The sequence below is a fragment of the Schistocerca cancellata genome, chromosome 3 (assembly GCF_023864275.1).
Source record: "Schistocerca cancellata isolate TAMUIC-IGC-003103 chromosome 3, iqSchCanc2.1, whole genome shotgun sequence".
Classification (NCBI taxonomy): Eukaryota; Metazoa; Arthropoda; class Insecta; order Orthoptera; family Acrididae; genus Schistocerca; species Schistocerca cancellata.
Genome location: NC_064628.1, coordinates 306,668,156 through 306,684,901, shown reverse-complemented (window position 1 = coordinate 306,684,901; position 16,746 = coordinate 306,668,156). Strand labels below are relative to the sequence as shown.

Genomic DNA, 16,746 nt, shown 5'->3' with positions numbered 1-16,746 from the left:
AAAACAAACTTTCAAACAGTATACTATACTAACTCGTTACTTAAATAAAATTTTGGTTGTGGCGATCATCATCCATCAGCTCCGTGTGCCACACAGCACATCATTTTACCAAAGTGATGTATTACACTACAAGGGGCAGCTTTGACTATGGCACACATCAGCATGCCTCAACTATTTCATTATATTTACTTCATATTGCAGTGGGATAAGTTCTGTTTCCAACTTTAAAAATGATTTTGATATGTTGGCTACATTTTGTGATCTTATGTCTCATGGCACTGTTTCTTTGCAGTTTGTTAAAGTCACTGCGTCACTGCTGGTATCTAAGTCTGCATTTCCATGACAGAGGGAGAGTACTCAAGAGTTTTTAATGTTGGCTGTCACTCTGTTCCATACACAGTGGAAAACTGTCATATATATTTCAAACCTAACTGGAGTGAATTTGCTCTCAATGAGAACTCCTGTAACTGAAATAATGCACATGTGCTGCACTAACTTTGGCTTGTCCATTGTCATTTGTGCCACCATCACTTTGCATATGGCGAAGTGAGACGGCATAGCCATGATTTCATTAAATCACTTGAATGCCAGTATGGTTCCTTCGAAAGAGCACAGCCAGTTTCCTCTCCTGTATTTTATGAATCGAAATGTTTGCTCCATCTCTTATGACCATAATATCAATAGAGTATTTAACCCCCAATCTTTTTTCGTACTTTTCATATGGGATCCCAACTATTGAAAACTTTCTTCTTTCTCTAGTTTGAAGCCAGTTGGTTTAATATGCATGATTTTCAAGTATTTGGTTTAGTAGCAAACATGATGTCATCGGCGTACAATGGTGTCCATGGGACTTTCCTCTGTAGATTCCTTGTGAAGGTGTCCATGATAAGACTAAAGAGTTGAGGTGACAAATCAGATCTCCATTACACACATCCACTGCCAAAAGGAAGCTTTGTGATAATCCTGCTGGGCATATCATTTGGCTGTTGCTGCCTTTGTGTTACATCTTCGGTCATTCAGGAAGTTTCTCTGAAACTCCACAGCCCTAGAGGATGTACCATATGAGCAAGTAAGGCAGGGAATCCAAGGATCGATTGAAGATTGAACCCTGTTATCAGTGGAATGTTAAATCTGAATCATCTTCCTAACATGTATATGGGAACCCCACTCAATTTGTATTTAGGCACTTAGCCACTGAACCTTACTTCATTGTTTGTAACTGATTATAAATAGCTGCAAGTGTTGTGCTTTGCCTTATGCAACTTCCTACTTCACCTTTTATAATTTTCTAATTTTCTAACCTTTTAACTGCTTATGTGTCACCTTCTTCACATGAACATTGTGCTTGGTTTTCCCATGTTAGTTTGTTTACTTTGATGTGGCAAGGTATTGTAATACCGATTGTAGACTTCACTGTAGCAGCAACTGAGGTACAAGACACTGATCAGCCATAAGAGAATTTATTGATGAAATTTAACTCTATAATTAAATGTTTCATTCTGTCAAAGTTGCCACCATTTAATTTTTGAATGGCTCATTGTGCCGTGCCCTCTTTTCCCTTGTAGCTTCTGATTTTCAAGTGTGTATCTAGCAGTTCATGTTGCTGCATTGTGATTGTATGGCTTTTGCAATAATGGCTATTGCAAAATCTGCTCTCCATAGTAAAATGTTATCAGTATGGCTTTTATAGCATCTACTTGTGTATGTGGAAGGTGAGAGATGTGTTTCTTAAAAAAATTGAGATGTTTCCATTTAGTTGTCCTCCTAGTCCATGATTGACGTGGTGATTATACCCATCATTGACACCACCAGCAGACCCTTGAGAGTGTACAGAAGAGTACATTACACCCTGTTACAGTGATGTGTTTTAGTGCCATCCTGCAGTTCTAGCCAAAATTTATCTTTAATTTCCTCATGACAGCCTGCCTTGGGTACATATGTGGAAAAGATGTGCAAATGGCAGCTATTGTGTGCTGCGTACTGATATTAAGTAGCCAGAAAACAATGAACATCTGACAGAGAGCTATGAAGCTTCTCGCTTGCCATTACCACAACTCTTCTTGTGTTCATAGTCTCATTGTAAATTAATTACTGCTGTTCTCCTGTGTCCCAGGTTTGGCAGTTCTCTGCTGTGAACTGCCAGTGTTCCATTATTCAGGATAGGAACACATACTGATCTGATTTGGACTTGCTTATTTAACAAATGTTGAACAGAATAAGTTGGTAGTCTTTGTTCATTTCTGAAGGTGGTCGGGTGAGGCCGTCACATACCACCTACAGGGATGGCACATTATGCACAGGAATTGCATCAGCAATTTCCATCTGACCTGTTGTACTGCTCTGGCATTAGTTTTCTCAGTGTCTTTGCTGGTCAAATCAGTATGTGATTTTCACCGAGGAGTATGAGAGTTTGAGCCTTTGAGGGAAATATGTTCCTATAGCTCCAACCCATTAATGCAAGTGCTGCTGCACACTGGCATGTACATATTCCTTATACAAGACAATGCCTCTTCTGTCTCGTATCTCTTTACTGTAGCAGGTTAGTTAATAATAAATTACACCATGTAAGTCTCTCTACTTGCACTGACCCCAAGAAACAAATCAACAGTACTTTGAATACATTTACTCCCTGCTGTTCTACAAAGTAATCTTCTGGGACAAGCAGCTAAACCCAATGAATACTATATCATGAAACACAAGCAACAAGAATGTTGTTTGTGGTTTATAAGGTAACTACTTACAAATATCTCTCTTAACATTATAATTGTTCCATTTAAGAGTTACTTTTAAATACTGTTTATGCCTAATAATCGGATTCGATTTCATGTTAACTCTGATTTACAAAATATCAACACACAATATACAATCCACTTAAAAAATGTGTCCCAAATTCTTGTGGAGATAGTACTGGTCAAGCAAAAGCCCTACAAACATATCCTTGGAAACAAAAACTTGTTCAGATATGGGCTGTTTTATGAGAGTCAGCAGTGGTCAGTACTGAATGGTGTAGGCTGACTTCATGTTGATATTAATTGTTTACTGTTATTGGCTTTGTTTGTCTCTCTATTTCACCCTCAAACTGTCATTCTGTTTCCAGGTGTAGCACTTACAGCTGCCTCCTATTAGCCATTTTGTATGTATCACTTTGAGCTTTCGCTAGCATCGGAATAAGATTAGCAATTCCGTAATGTGTGAATGACGTAAACAGTGCATTGTAGTCTTACCACTCTACATGGGAAGTAGCATCCTGATCTTCTGCTATCACACTCTTGTCATATATGCTGTATTCCATATTCAGTAAGTTGTTCCAGTGACTTACAGATATGAGATCATTCACATCAGGGCAAAAGGATCACAGTAGCTCTTACAGTTTTCGTATTTTGTATAGTGAGAACCGATTGTTGTACAGAATGATTCTGAAAGAAGTGTGTGAAGAATTGGAGATGGTTAAGGCATAAACCATACTTTTGCATTAACAGTTTTGCATAAGCATTTCTTTATCCATATCACTTTCAGCATATTCAAACAATTGAAAATCTGTGATGCAGTAACAACAATATGAAAAGGATAGACTGTTGCTCACCACATAGAGACAGACACACTCAAAAAGACTGCTAAATATTCTTCATCTGTCAGACATAATTGTTCATCAGATGTAGAAACTTGCACATGTTCACTCAGGCATTTCTCACATACTTGGCCAGTGTTGTTTCCAGGCATTAAGAATGTGTTTGAGGTGAGCAGTGATATTTGCTGGAATGGGTAACGGTGGTACAGAAAAGTTGAGGGACAGGGAGGAGGAAGGATAGCAGGATAGGGATCGGAGATGATGTTAGTGGTGATCAGTGTGTATACTCACCCTGAAAAACACAGGAATTCTTCATTATATTAGTTTTTCATAAAATTTTTATAATTTTGACTTGTCAAAAGTAATAGTCTAAGAAAGAATTTCACTTTAGCCACTACTGTAAAATAGTATTGCAGTGATATATCATACATAAACGAGTGGATAACACCAAAATAAAACTTCAGTTGCGAAGAAAATGTGCCATTTACAACAAAACACAGTGCACACACACGAGTGTCTCTCAACAGCAAAACGTGTCGAAGGCTTTGAGACAAATACCATGCAGTAATTCGTAACAACAAACTGCTTTCAATGAGTGCAATGTCACTACTGTTTACATTGTTAACACATCACGGGATAATGGTACTTTTAGAAATTTTATTTTGAAATTTAATTTCCTTTTACACAAGATTAATTAGGCTACGTGAGAGAATGTGTGATGAATTCCTTAATTCAAGGAGTGTTTGATTCTCCTTCAAAACAAACTGCTTGTTGGCTTCCGTCTTGGGTTCTTTGGCCGACGTTTGTTTGATGATTTTTCTGACATTTCGCCAGCATGAGTGGTTGACATTGTCCAAGTTTCAACCCCCATTGCTGGTGGTGGACTGGAGATGAGCTTGCAGCTGCAGACTATATGTAAGTGTGCGCCATGTCTGAGGGCTTTCTTCTTTCTTGTTGAAGCTGTTCTCGTGTTTGTGTATTTCTATAGTGTCTCTGAACAAGTGGGTGTGATAGCTCTTCTCTACAGCCAGAACTTCCGTGTTGGCGAATTTTATTATGTGGTCAGTCTAGCACAATGCGTGCTCTGCCACAGCTGATTTCTCTACCTGCTCCAACCTGCAATGTCATTTATTTTCTATGATCCTGGTGTGATTGATTGTCTAGTCATTCCAACATGAACTTTTCCATATGTTCATGCTATGCGGTATATTCCTGACATTGCAAGTGGGTCCCTTTTCTCCTTTGCCTGTCTGAGACACTCTTTGATCTTCTTTGTTGATACGTAAATAGTCTTGATGCTGTGTTTGAGCAGTATATGGCCAATTCTGTGCATCACTCTGGGAGTGTATGGCAGAAAGGCTGTACCTGACATCTCTTTTTCTGATTTGTCACTTTACTGAGTGTTTGGCTCTGTTATACTTCTAATGTAACTTGTGGAATACCCATTGCTCCTCAGAACAGTTTCCAAGTGTTGTATGTCATGTCTGAGGTGCTGTAGCTCACATACTCATCTTCCTTGCTTTATGAAAGTATTAATCATGCCTCTTTTCTGGTTTGGGTGGTGATTTGATAGTTTGTAGAGGTATCGGTCCGTGTGTGTAGGTTTTCGATACACGCTGTGTCCCAGGGTTTCACTATCCCTTGTGACCAGCACATCTAGAAATAGTAGGGTTTTGTCTTTTCCTCTTCCATGCTAAATTTTTTGTTGGCATGGAGGTTGTTCAAATGTCTTAGGAAGTCACTGAGCTGTTAATCACCATGGCTTCACCCGACAAAGGTATCATCAACATATATGTACACACCTTATGTTTACACAGTGCCAAGTCCAGTGCCTGTGCTTCGAAATGTTCCATGAAGAAGTTGTCCATTACTGCACTATGTGAACTACCCATGATGACACCTTCCAACTGTTCGTAAAAGTTGCCATTCCATGTGAAATAGCTCGTGGTGAGACATGCATGAAAGAGCTTTGTGATTTCTTGTGGGGAAAATGGAACCAATGTGCTCCAGAAAGTCACTGAGTGGTAGTTTCGTAAAAAAAGAAACAACATCAAACCAACCAGGATATCATTTGGTGCAAGTTTTAGTTTCTTCAGCTTCTCAATGAAATGTTGTGTGTCCTCTATGTATGTGTCGGTCTTCCCAGCGTGCGGCAGGAGCACAGAGGAAAGTTTTTGCGCCAGTTGACACGTCGATGAGCCAGGAGCGCTCTCAATCACTCGTAGTGGAATGTTATTCTTATGGATCTTAGGTAATCCACTTAGCTGAGATGGTAGGGCTTCTGTGTTGTGCAGGTTCCTCTGTATGTCCACTGGCAGAGAAGATGCCTTGATTAACTGTTGGTTATCTGGCTCATATTCCATGTGATACGCTGTGTTGGATCTGCGCTTAGTTTTCGGTACATTGTTGGATCTAATAGGTCCCGGATCTTCTGCTCATAATCTTCTATTTTTATTACGATGGTCTCTTTTACACAGCTCCCGTTGCTGCACTTAGAAGCCAAGCCCACTACCCTGTCCCCAGGAGTGGAAGGAAGCACAGAAGGGGAAAGGACTATGCAGGTGCACCAGGGGTATAGCAGGCATATATAATGTTGGAGTGGGTTAGGGAGAAGGTTACAGGCAGGTGAAGGACAGGGACTAATGAAGGTTGAGGCCAGGGAGTGCACAGAAATGAAGAATACTTTGCATGGAGAATCCTCACCTGCACATTTCCAGAAAGGTGGTGTTGGTTGCTTCCATTTGGATTCTTCCCAACAGCACCAGCTGTTATGAATTGTACAGATTGGAACTCTCCCTGCAACATATCCTACATGACTAAGTGACCTTCAGGAGCACATTGAAGCTGTTCGTGGGTGATATTGTTGTGTGCAAAGAAATAGAAATGGTATAAAATTTTAGCGAAATAAAGGAAGCTGTGCAGAGGATTGACATTCAACACAGTGATTGGCAGTTGACTCTCAACATAAAAAAAGTAACTTACTGCCTGTGAATAGGCAGTGAAACCAAGTAATGGCTGATTGCATGATTTTTGAACAAGTACCAGAGGCAATGCCTGATAGTATGCATACAGATTTAAGGTGGAATGATCACATAAAATGAATTGCAGGAGAGGCAGCTGTGAAACTGAGATTCATTATAAGAATCCTCAGGAAGCACAGTCCACCCGAAGGAGGCAGGTTTTGAAACCCTCGTTTGACTGATACTTGCATATTGCTCTCAGTTTGACAATCATACTAGAAAGAACTGACAGAGGAAACAAATAAGATCCAAAGTTAAGCAGCTTGTGTAATCACAGGTTAAGTGCAATAGTGTAATGAATGTACTCATCCAACACCAATTGTAGAAATCACAAGGAATGCATTGTGCATCAAGGTGTGATTTAATGTTAAAGTTCCATGAGCGTACTTTCCCAGAAGAGCAAATCAGTATATTGCTTCCTCCTATCGTAAATTTTGGGAAAAGACCATGGAGGTAAAATTTCTGAGATGCAAACTGAAGTGGATTCTTAACGACAACCGTTTTTCCTGCACGCAACTCACTACTGTAACAGGAAAGGGAGGAAGTGACAATTGTACACGAGGTACCCTCCATCGTGTACAATAAGGTGGCTTGCGGAATGGAACGGTAGGTGGATGTAAAGGCGTTGGTGTATTCCTACCCGTCGACAACCTGCCCAGTTCATGGGAGTGTTTGTCCCATGTGCGTCATCAAATCTGGGGGCAGCAAGATGTATTCACTCAGCTTCATAAGTTTTTGGCTGAAGGCTCAGGTACATTTAAGATTTAGTGATAACAACATTGGCTGCATGCTGTAGTATCAAGAGCCAGATGGCAAACATAGGACAGAATGGTCTATATTTCTTTGAAGTATTTGTTTCTGGACATAAATGTATAAGATTTTCTAGTTCTAGCCAGTACTACCTCCATTAAGAATATGGAACACATTTTTAAACACTTTGTATAAAAACATCTTCCATCTGTACTTGCTTTGGACATACTTACAAAGTAGTGGTGGTGGCGGTCACCGTCGTAGTAGTAGCAGTAGTAGTAGTAGTAGTAGTAGTACCCATGGTACAAAAGGTACAATATTAGTACTAATTAAACAGTGCTGCATTGACATTTTCTTTTTCTGTTTCAATAAGATTGTGGCTACAAAATCCACGTTTCACATGTTGAAGAGGGTGTGCGTGGAGCACATGAAGTAGATCAATTTAAACAGGGTACTTCTCAGAGTTATGAATATGAAGACACTCGTCAACATGAGGAGCAACAGCAGCCACATGAGCAGCATCACCAAGAAGAACAGGTATGTGCAGTGTGTAGGAAATGTTGCAACAATATGTCATTCCTTTCTTTTAATTTATTTTTGTACTCTGTTTTAATTCTTTTTTCCTAGTTTGTTCTCCATATTGTCTCAACCTCTTATGTTGTATAAATTGTTGTGCCATGCAAAAAACTCCATTGCCACTGCGGTGGTGAATTAGATTTACTTCTGGAGGAGGCTGAGTGAATACTGCAAAACACACACACACACACACACACACACACACACAAAATACTCAGTCATGTTATTATTATAGCTTGAACAGGATGAAATACTTAACTTTCCTCACACTAATGTATCACATGATATGTTACAGAATAATAGTTCCTTCTCTCAGAGTGCAATCGACTATAAACTTCACTACATAACTCTGTCTAATAAAACTCTTGCATTACTGGCTCTGCAGTCACACAATGCTTTTGCTTTTGGCGATGATTGCAGAGTGGCCTGATTGGCACTCTATTTGGTCCTGTCTATGCAGATGTCTTGTTTGTTGCTGCTTCTGGCACTCTATTGAGGTCCTGTCTATGCAGATGTCTTGTTTGTTGCTGCTTCTTGCAGTGACTGTGCTTACTTGTGGCTAGGTCGTAAGGTACTGACTTCGTCATGGAACCTCATTCTTCAAATGATGCCACGTGAATACTCCATGGACATTAACTTACATGTCTAGATAAAAGAGACAATAAAAGCTTTTAAAGATCAATGATAGTTGAAGGTTGCTGTGCTATGGCACTTCCAAGTACAGTTTTAAGATGGAGATGTTGACAGGTACATAGTCTGTAAATGAAGATTGAGGAATAATAATGGTTTTAGTGTATAAGGAAAATGTTCCTAACTGCAATACATCACCAAGCAGTGGAAGTTCATGGAGCAAGTATAATGTCATGAAAATTGTGTGGTTTCATTTCCAGGAATTTCTTAATGGCAGAATGGGTGTGTTGGACGATCAAAGGACAGGGCGACGAAGTTTGTACACCTGAAGTGACAATGTGTACCATGTCAAAGGGTACATTCAGTATGATCGTCGTATTTGTGTGTGAGACAGATAGCAGATGAACTGAACACGTCCAATGGCAGTGTAATGGGGACCATGCACGCTGCAGGATGTTCTCGCTGGGTACCCTGGCACCTCTTAGATGAAAGTAAAACTGAGCCATTGAGGTTGTACTTCAACACTTAAAGCAGTATCAGGTGGAGGGTGTTTTTTCCTTCACTTTAATGTCACAGGGAACAAAACATTGGTGCTTCATGTGACAGCTGAGATGAAGAAAGCATCAGTTCCATGGATACACCATTAGTCTCTAGATTTCATATACATACTCCACAATCCACCATATGGTGCGTGGCCAGAAGGTACCCCTCTCAATAAACTGAACTCCACCATTTGCCTTCCCTATCACAATCCTCACATGCTTGTTCCATTTCATATTGCTTTGCAACTTTACACCCAGACCTTTAAATGATGTGACTGTGTCAATCAGGACACTATTAATGCCATATCTGAACATGACAGGATTGTTTTTCCTACCTGTCTGCATTAACTTACATTCTTCAATACTCAGAGCTAGCTGCCATTTATCACACCAATTAGAAATTTTGTCTAAGTCATGTTGTTTTCTCCTACAGCCACTGAACTTCGACACCTTCCTATACACCATAGCATCATCTCAAACAACCGCATATTGCTAACCACCCTGTACGCCAGATCATTTATGTCCATAGAAAATGATAGTGGTTCTGTCACTCTTCCCTGAAGCACTCCTGAAAATACCATTGTATCTGTTGAACACTTCCATCAAGAATAAGATACTGGGTTCTATTATGTAAGAAGTCTTTGAACTATTCACATATCTGAGAACCTATTCCACATGCTTGTACCTTTGTTAAAAGTATGCTGTGGGGCGCCTCTATGACTATCATGTTGTTGTTGTTGTTGTTGTTGTTGTTGTTGTTGTGGTCTTCAGTCCTGAGACTGGTTTGATGCAGCTCTCCATGCTACTCTATCCTGTGCAAGCTTCTTCATCTCCCAGTACCTACTGCAACCTACATCCTTCTGAATCTGCTTAGTGTATTCATCTCTTGGTCTCCCCCTACGATTTTTACCCTCCACGCTGCCCTCCAATACTAAACTGGTGATCCCTTGATGCCTCAGAACATGTCCTACCAACCGATCCCTTCTTCTGGTCAAGTTGTGCCACAAACTTATCTTCTCCCCAATCCTATTCAATACTTCCTCATTAGTTATGTGATCTACCCATCTGATCTTCAGCATTCTTCTGTAGCACCACATTTCGAAAGCTTCTATTCTCTTCTTGTCCAAACTATTTACCGTCCATGTTTCACTTCCATACATGGCTACACTCCATACAAATACTTTCAGAAATGACTTCCTGACACTTAAATCTATACTCGATGTTAACAAATTTCTCTTCTTCAGAAACGCTTTCCTTGCCATTGGCAGTCTACATTTAATATCCTCTCTACTTCGACCATCATCAGTTATTTTGCTCCCCAAGTAGCAGAACTCCTTTACTACTTTAAGTGTGTCATTTCCTAATCTAATACCCTCAACATCACCCGACTTAATTCGACTACATTCCATTATCCTCGTTTTGTTTTTGTTAATGTTCATCTTATATCCTCCTTTCAAGACACCATCCATTCCGTTCAACTGCTCTTCCAAGTCCTTTGCTGTCTCTAACAGAATTACAATGTCAACTTCTTCTCCATGGATTTTAATACCTACTCTGAATTTTTCTTTTGTTTCCTTTACTGCTTGCTCAATATACAGATTGAACAACATCGGGGAGAGGCTACAACCCTGTCTTACTCCCTTCCCAACCACTGCTTCCCATTCATGTCCCTCGACTCTTATAACTGCCATCTGGTTTCTGTACAAATTGTAAATAGCCTTTCGCTCCCTGTATTTTACCCCTGCCACCTTTAGAATTTGAAAGAGAGTATTCCAGTCAACATTGTCAAAAGCTTTCTCCGAGTCTACAAATGCTAGAAACGTAGGTTTGCCTTTGCTTAATCTTTCTTCTAAGATAAGTCGTAAGGTCAGTATTGCCTCACGTGTTCCGGTATTTCTACGGAATCCAAACTGATCTTCCCCGAGGTCGGCTTCTACTAGTTTTTCCATTCGTCTGTAAAGAATTCGTGTTAGTATTTTGCCGCTGTGGCTTATTAAACTGATTGGTCGGTAATTTTCACATCTGTCAACACCTGCTTTCTTCGGGATTGGAATTATTATATTCTTCTTGAAGTCTGAGGGTATTTCGCCTGTTTCATACATCTTGCTCACCAGATGGTAGAGTTTTGTCAGGACTGGCTCTCCCAAGGCCGTCAGTAGTTCCAATGGAATGTTGTCTACTCCGGGGGCCTTGTTTCGACTCAGGTCTTTCAGTGCTCTGTCAAACTCTTCACGCAGTATCGTATCTCCCATTTCATCTTCATCTTCATCTACATCCTCTTCCATTTCCATAATATTGTCCTCAAGTGCATCACCCTTGTATAGACCCTCTATATACTCCTTCCACCTTTCTGCTTTCCCTTCTTTGCATAGATCTGGGTTTCCATCTGAGCTCTTGATGTTCATACAAGTGGTTCTCTTATCTCCAAAGGTCTCTTTAATTTTCCTGTAGGCTGTATCTATCGCACCCCTAGTGAGATACACCTCTACATCCTTACCTTTGTCCTCTAGCCATCCCTGCTTAGCCATTTTGCACTTCCTGTCGATCTCATTGTTGAGACGTTTGTATTCCTTTTTGCCTGCTTCATTTACTGCATTTTTATATTTTCTCCTTTCATCAATTAAATTCAATATTTCTTCTGTTACCCAAGGATTTCTACTAGCCCTCGTCTTTTTACCTACTTGATCCTCTGCTGCCTTCACTACTTCATCCCTCAAAGCTACCCATTCTTCTTCTACTGTATTTCTTTCCCCCATTCCTGTCAATTGTTCCCTTATGCTCTCCCTGAAACTCTGTACAACCTCTGGTTCTTTCAGTTTATCCAGGTCCCATCTCCTTAAATTCCCACCTTTTTGCAGTTTCTTCAGTTTTAATCTACAGGTCATAACCAATAGATTGTGGTCAGAGTCCACATCTGCCCCTGGAAATGTCTTATAATTTAAAACCTGGTTCCTAAATCTCTGTCTTACCATTATATAATCTATCTGATACCTTTTAGTGTCTCCAGGGTTCTTCCATGTATACAACCTTCTATCATGATTCTTAAACCAAGTGTTAGCTATGATTAAGTTGTGCTCTGTGCAAAATTCTACCAGGCGGCTTCCTCTTTCATTTCTTAGCCCCAATCCATATTCACCTACTACGTTTCCTTCTCTCCCTTTTCCTACACTCGAATTCCAGTCACCCATGACTATTAAATTTTCGTCTCCCTTCACTACCTGAATAATTTCGTTCATCTCATCATACATTTCTTCAATTTCTTCGTCATCTGCAGAGCTAGTTGGCATATAAACTTGTACTACTGTAGTAGGTGTGGGCTTCGTATCTATCTTGGCCACAATAATGCGTTCACTATGCTGTTTGTAGTAGCTTACCCGCATTCCTATTTTCCTATTCATTATTAAACCTACTCCTACATTACCCCTATTTGACTTTGTGTTTATAACCCTGTAGTCACCTGACCAGAAGTCTTGTTCCTCCTGCTACCGAACTTCACTAATTTCCACTATATCTAACTTTAACCTATCCATTTCCCTTTTTAAATTTTCTAACCTACCGGCCCGATTAAGGGATCTGACATTCCACGCTCCGATCCGTAGAACGCCAGTTTTCTTTCCCTGATAACGACATCCTCTTGAGTAGTCCCCGCCCGGAGCTCCGAATGGGGGACTATTTTACCTCCGGAATATTTTACCCAAGAGGACGCCATCATCATTTAATCATACAGTAAAGCTGCATGACCTCAGGAACAATTACAGCTGTAGTTTCCCCTCGCTTTCAGCTGTTCGCAGTACCAGCACAGTAAGGCCGTTTTGGTTATTGTTACAAGGCCAGATCAGTCAATCATCCAGACTATTGCCCCTGCAACTACTGAAAAGGCTGCTGCCCCTCTTCAGGAACCACACATTTTTCTGGCCTCTCAACAGATATCCTTCCATTTTGGTTGCACCTATGGTGCGGCCATCTGTATCGCTGAGGCACGCAAGCCTCCCCACCAACGGCAAGGTCCATGGTTCATGGGGGGATGACTATCATAGTGAAACTAAATGATGCCAATTTATTGTCTAAGTGAGATGCTAACAACTGCTTATCTGCTGTTTCTGGCAGAAAAGCTCTCATAACCTTCTTGACTGACTTGTTAATTTTTGTAATAAAAGTCGCTATGATTACATCGTGATCAGTAATCCCCCTCACTCTACTGATGACATCGATAAGGTCCGGCCAGTTCGTAACTACAGTGTCTAAGATATTTCCATTGTGTGTGGGCTGCTGAACTAGCTGCTCAAGACATTGTTCAGAAGTATGTTCCAAAGTACTTTAGAAGACTTTCTGTATGGATCCACTCCAATGAATCCCTGGACACCACAGTGGAAGGATATAGTCACTTCGGAATTGGGTAGCTATTAAAAACATCTAAGAGTTAACTTGGTTTCACCTAGACCTGTTATTTGTAATCCCTTCACTATTACATTCAGTTTCAACATCAATAAAGGCAATATTTTTGTCAACTGCAATGAACACTCCTCCTGTGGCATCTAGTCTGCCTTTCTGACATACATTCCATGACTTACCAAGTATATTGGAACTGTCTGCTTCAGGTTTCATCCATCTCTTAGTCCTAAAAATAATTTGAGCACAGGAACTTGTGTGGAGGGCAGTAAATTCAAGAATGTTGTTAGAAATTACTTGAAAAATTACTGATAAAATTTGTACAGTCGAAGCTTCTTTGCTCTGAAAACGGCGTGGTTTCTCTATCTGTGTGTTGACTGGCTAATGTTCATCACATTATCTCAAACTAAAGTCTTGCCTTTACAAAAAAAAAAAAAAAAATACGTGCACTCCACAAGTTCTCTGCTTCCCATGTAGCTGCTTTCTTTGTTTAGTACACCCTTGACACATGAAGGGGAGTCCTACAATTCCCCACGTGATTACGCAGGTCCAGAAATCTGCAGCCGAGACTGTCACAAGATTCAAGCCCTTGGTTGAGACGTTCCAATTGGCTCCAAACCAAAGGACCCCAATCAATTCTAGGAACAATGCTGCTAATTGCGAGCCTTATGTGCAACCTGCATGTGAGGCCAGCAGCCTTCACCACCTACTCCTGCCATCTGTCTGAACTGAGGATGACCACAGAACCCACGGGGCAGGTGTCTTTGGAGCCAATGTGAGCCACAACTTGCAGACGACTGCACCCTGCGTGCTCGATAGCCACAGGCAAGGCCACCTTAACAACTTGGATGAGATCCCATGGCAGACATACCGAGTGTGCATTTGCTTTCTTTCCAATCCTGAATGCTGTCTTCCTAAGGGGCTCCATAATGCAACATACTTTGGAGTTCCTGATAATTAGCAAATCCCTGCCCACGTGTGCCTGCTGACCCTGCTGAAGGAACAGCCACCTGTCCACTCACCTCTCCCTGTAACACATCCAGAACAACAATATCTGCAAAGAAAGTTATGGCCACCATCCTTTGAGACAAGCAGGGTGTTCTGCTGTTTGATTACTTCACCCATGGGCAGACTGTGAATGCTCTCGGTTACTGTGCAATGGAGGAGGAGATGGAATGTATTGGAACTGTCTCCATACTGCCCAGATTTGAAGCATCCGGCTGCTTGCCATTTTAAAGCCAAAACATTCAGGAGACTGTTATTAAGTAGTTCCTAAAGCAGAGCTCCAATTTCTTTTATGCCTGTTTTGATGGATTGGTTTGCCAGAGGAACATATGCTTAGATAGCAGTGGTGACTATGTGCCTTGTAACTTTGTGTATCTCTTAGATTTCCTCAATAAACCATTTTACCTTATTTTCTGAACCACCTTTGTTTCTCATTTACATTATAAAACCTGTCTCTTTAAACTTGTGAAATTTATTCGTTATTGTATATTTGCATACATTAGACTGCTACTGCCTCCTCCTCCTCCTCCTCCTCCTCCTCCTCCTCCTCATTTCTGCAATGCAGCAGACTGACAGAACTAAAGCATCACGATGAATGTGAATTAGTGGTAAGATACATATCACCTAAGATAAGATGCACTCAGGTCCTTAGGTTTTGAAAGCACCAATCCATTTGCAAGTGTCAGTAGCTCTGCGGTTGTTTTATCATTTAAAAATTTACTAACAGTAAGAGTAATATTTAATCTGTGAGCTTGTGTTACCGTTGCAAAGTGCTGCATCTGAAGATACTATCAATCACTGTTTGGGACTCTTGCAAATGATATACTATTTTATTATTGTACAGTGTCCACTTCCACTAAACGTAGATAATATAAGACAAAAAACAATTACATTTGTAATCAGGTATATTTTCCTGAAAGATTTAAGTATGTGGTTGTGCGACTCATGTAAGCAAGTGACCTCTTATTATAGAGGCACCTCCTTCCTTCCAATATTCAGCAAAAAACAACTTGCAGCATAATATTGGACCACCTGTTGAGAAAAATCTTGTAATAACAGCTCTTCGTGGCTTTCATAATGGCTTCTCTACAGAGAGAGTGATATTTGATCTATCAGACTCAGATCTGGTAGAGCAAAACAAGAAAAAGTACCCTGTTCCGACTTTGCCAGTACCTTGGATTGTGTTGGTCATAAAATTCTTCCAGGGGAACTAAAACTGTGGTGTTATAGGCTCTCCACTTACATGGATGGAGTCATGTTTTTACAGTGGTCATATTAATACATGATACCAAAGGGATTAGAATAATTTCAGAGTGGGGAATCATTAAATATGATGTATTGTGAGGTTTGGCGCTTGGTCCGCTCCTGTCCTTGAGCTGCATAAATTATTTGCTTAAAACAGTGGTGTTTCCTGATTGCATGACTATACTGATGGAGGACCCAAACACATTCATTTTTATTCCAGACCCTGCTAGGAAAATAACTGAACAGACTCATGTTATGCAGTTACAAAGAAATAAAAGTGACTTGCAGGTACCAGTAGTAGAGATGAGTGGACATACATTCAGTAAAACTCCATGTATGAAGCTCCTGGATTCACTGTCCGGCGATAAACTGAGGTAGTAACACATTTGAAAAAATTAAACAAGAAGCTCAGTTCTGTCTGTGTTGCACTAACCAATGTCTCTCATTGTGTTGACCTCCAGACATAACTGCAAGCATACTTCATGCTGTACTGTCTGTGGTGTAACCTTGTGGGGCGAAACATATCAGGCAGTTAGAATATTGTGTTAAGTTGATAACTGAACATCTTGCAGAACCCTGTTGTGGAAACTAAGGATTCTTACACTTCCATGTCGATGCGATTACTTCCTTATGATATTTGTGTTCAACAAAACAAGCATTAATTTAACATGAACTGTGCAATTCACAAGGACAAGACATGAAGTAGAAATAAGTGTAATTCCATTAGCAACCATGTGTACCATGACTGTATTACTGTCAATATATTTTGGATAAATGACAGCATCAGTAAATATTGAAATTCTTTATTGCATATCGATATCAGTTACTGTGTGACCATCTTCAGTGCATAAAAATATGTAAGAACCATCAGACATGATGATCGTAACACAATTGTGGCCCTATTTATAACCACCACCAAAAAATATGGAAACAGAAAGATATATACAAAAATACAGATTCTTGTACATACCAAGTTATTCAAACCTTGTAGGCCCATATCACAACACCACAATATTTTCTA

The 16,746-nt window shown here is 40.3% G+C and overlaps 1 protein-coding gene across 1 annotated transcript in view; it reads left to right on the top strand.

Moving 5' to 3' along the window:
* Nucleotides 1–16,746, top strand: part of LOC126175006 (nucleoprotein TPR-like) — a 361,682-nt gene that overhangs the window by 303,554 nt on the left and 41,382 nt on the right. The window contains exon 23 of the mRNA XM_049921492.1: nt 7,712–7,875. Coding sequence (XP_049777449.1) covers nt 7,712–7,875 — 164 coding nt within the window. The remainder of the gene's footprint in view (nt 1–7,711; nt 7,876–16,746) is intronic.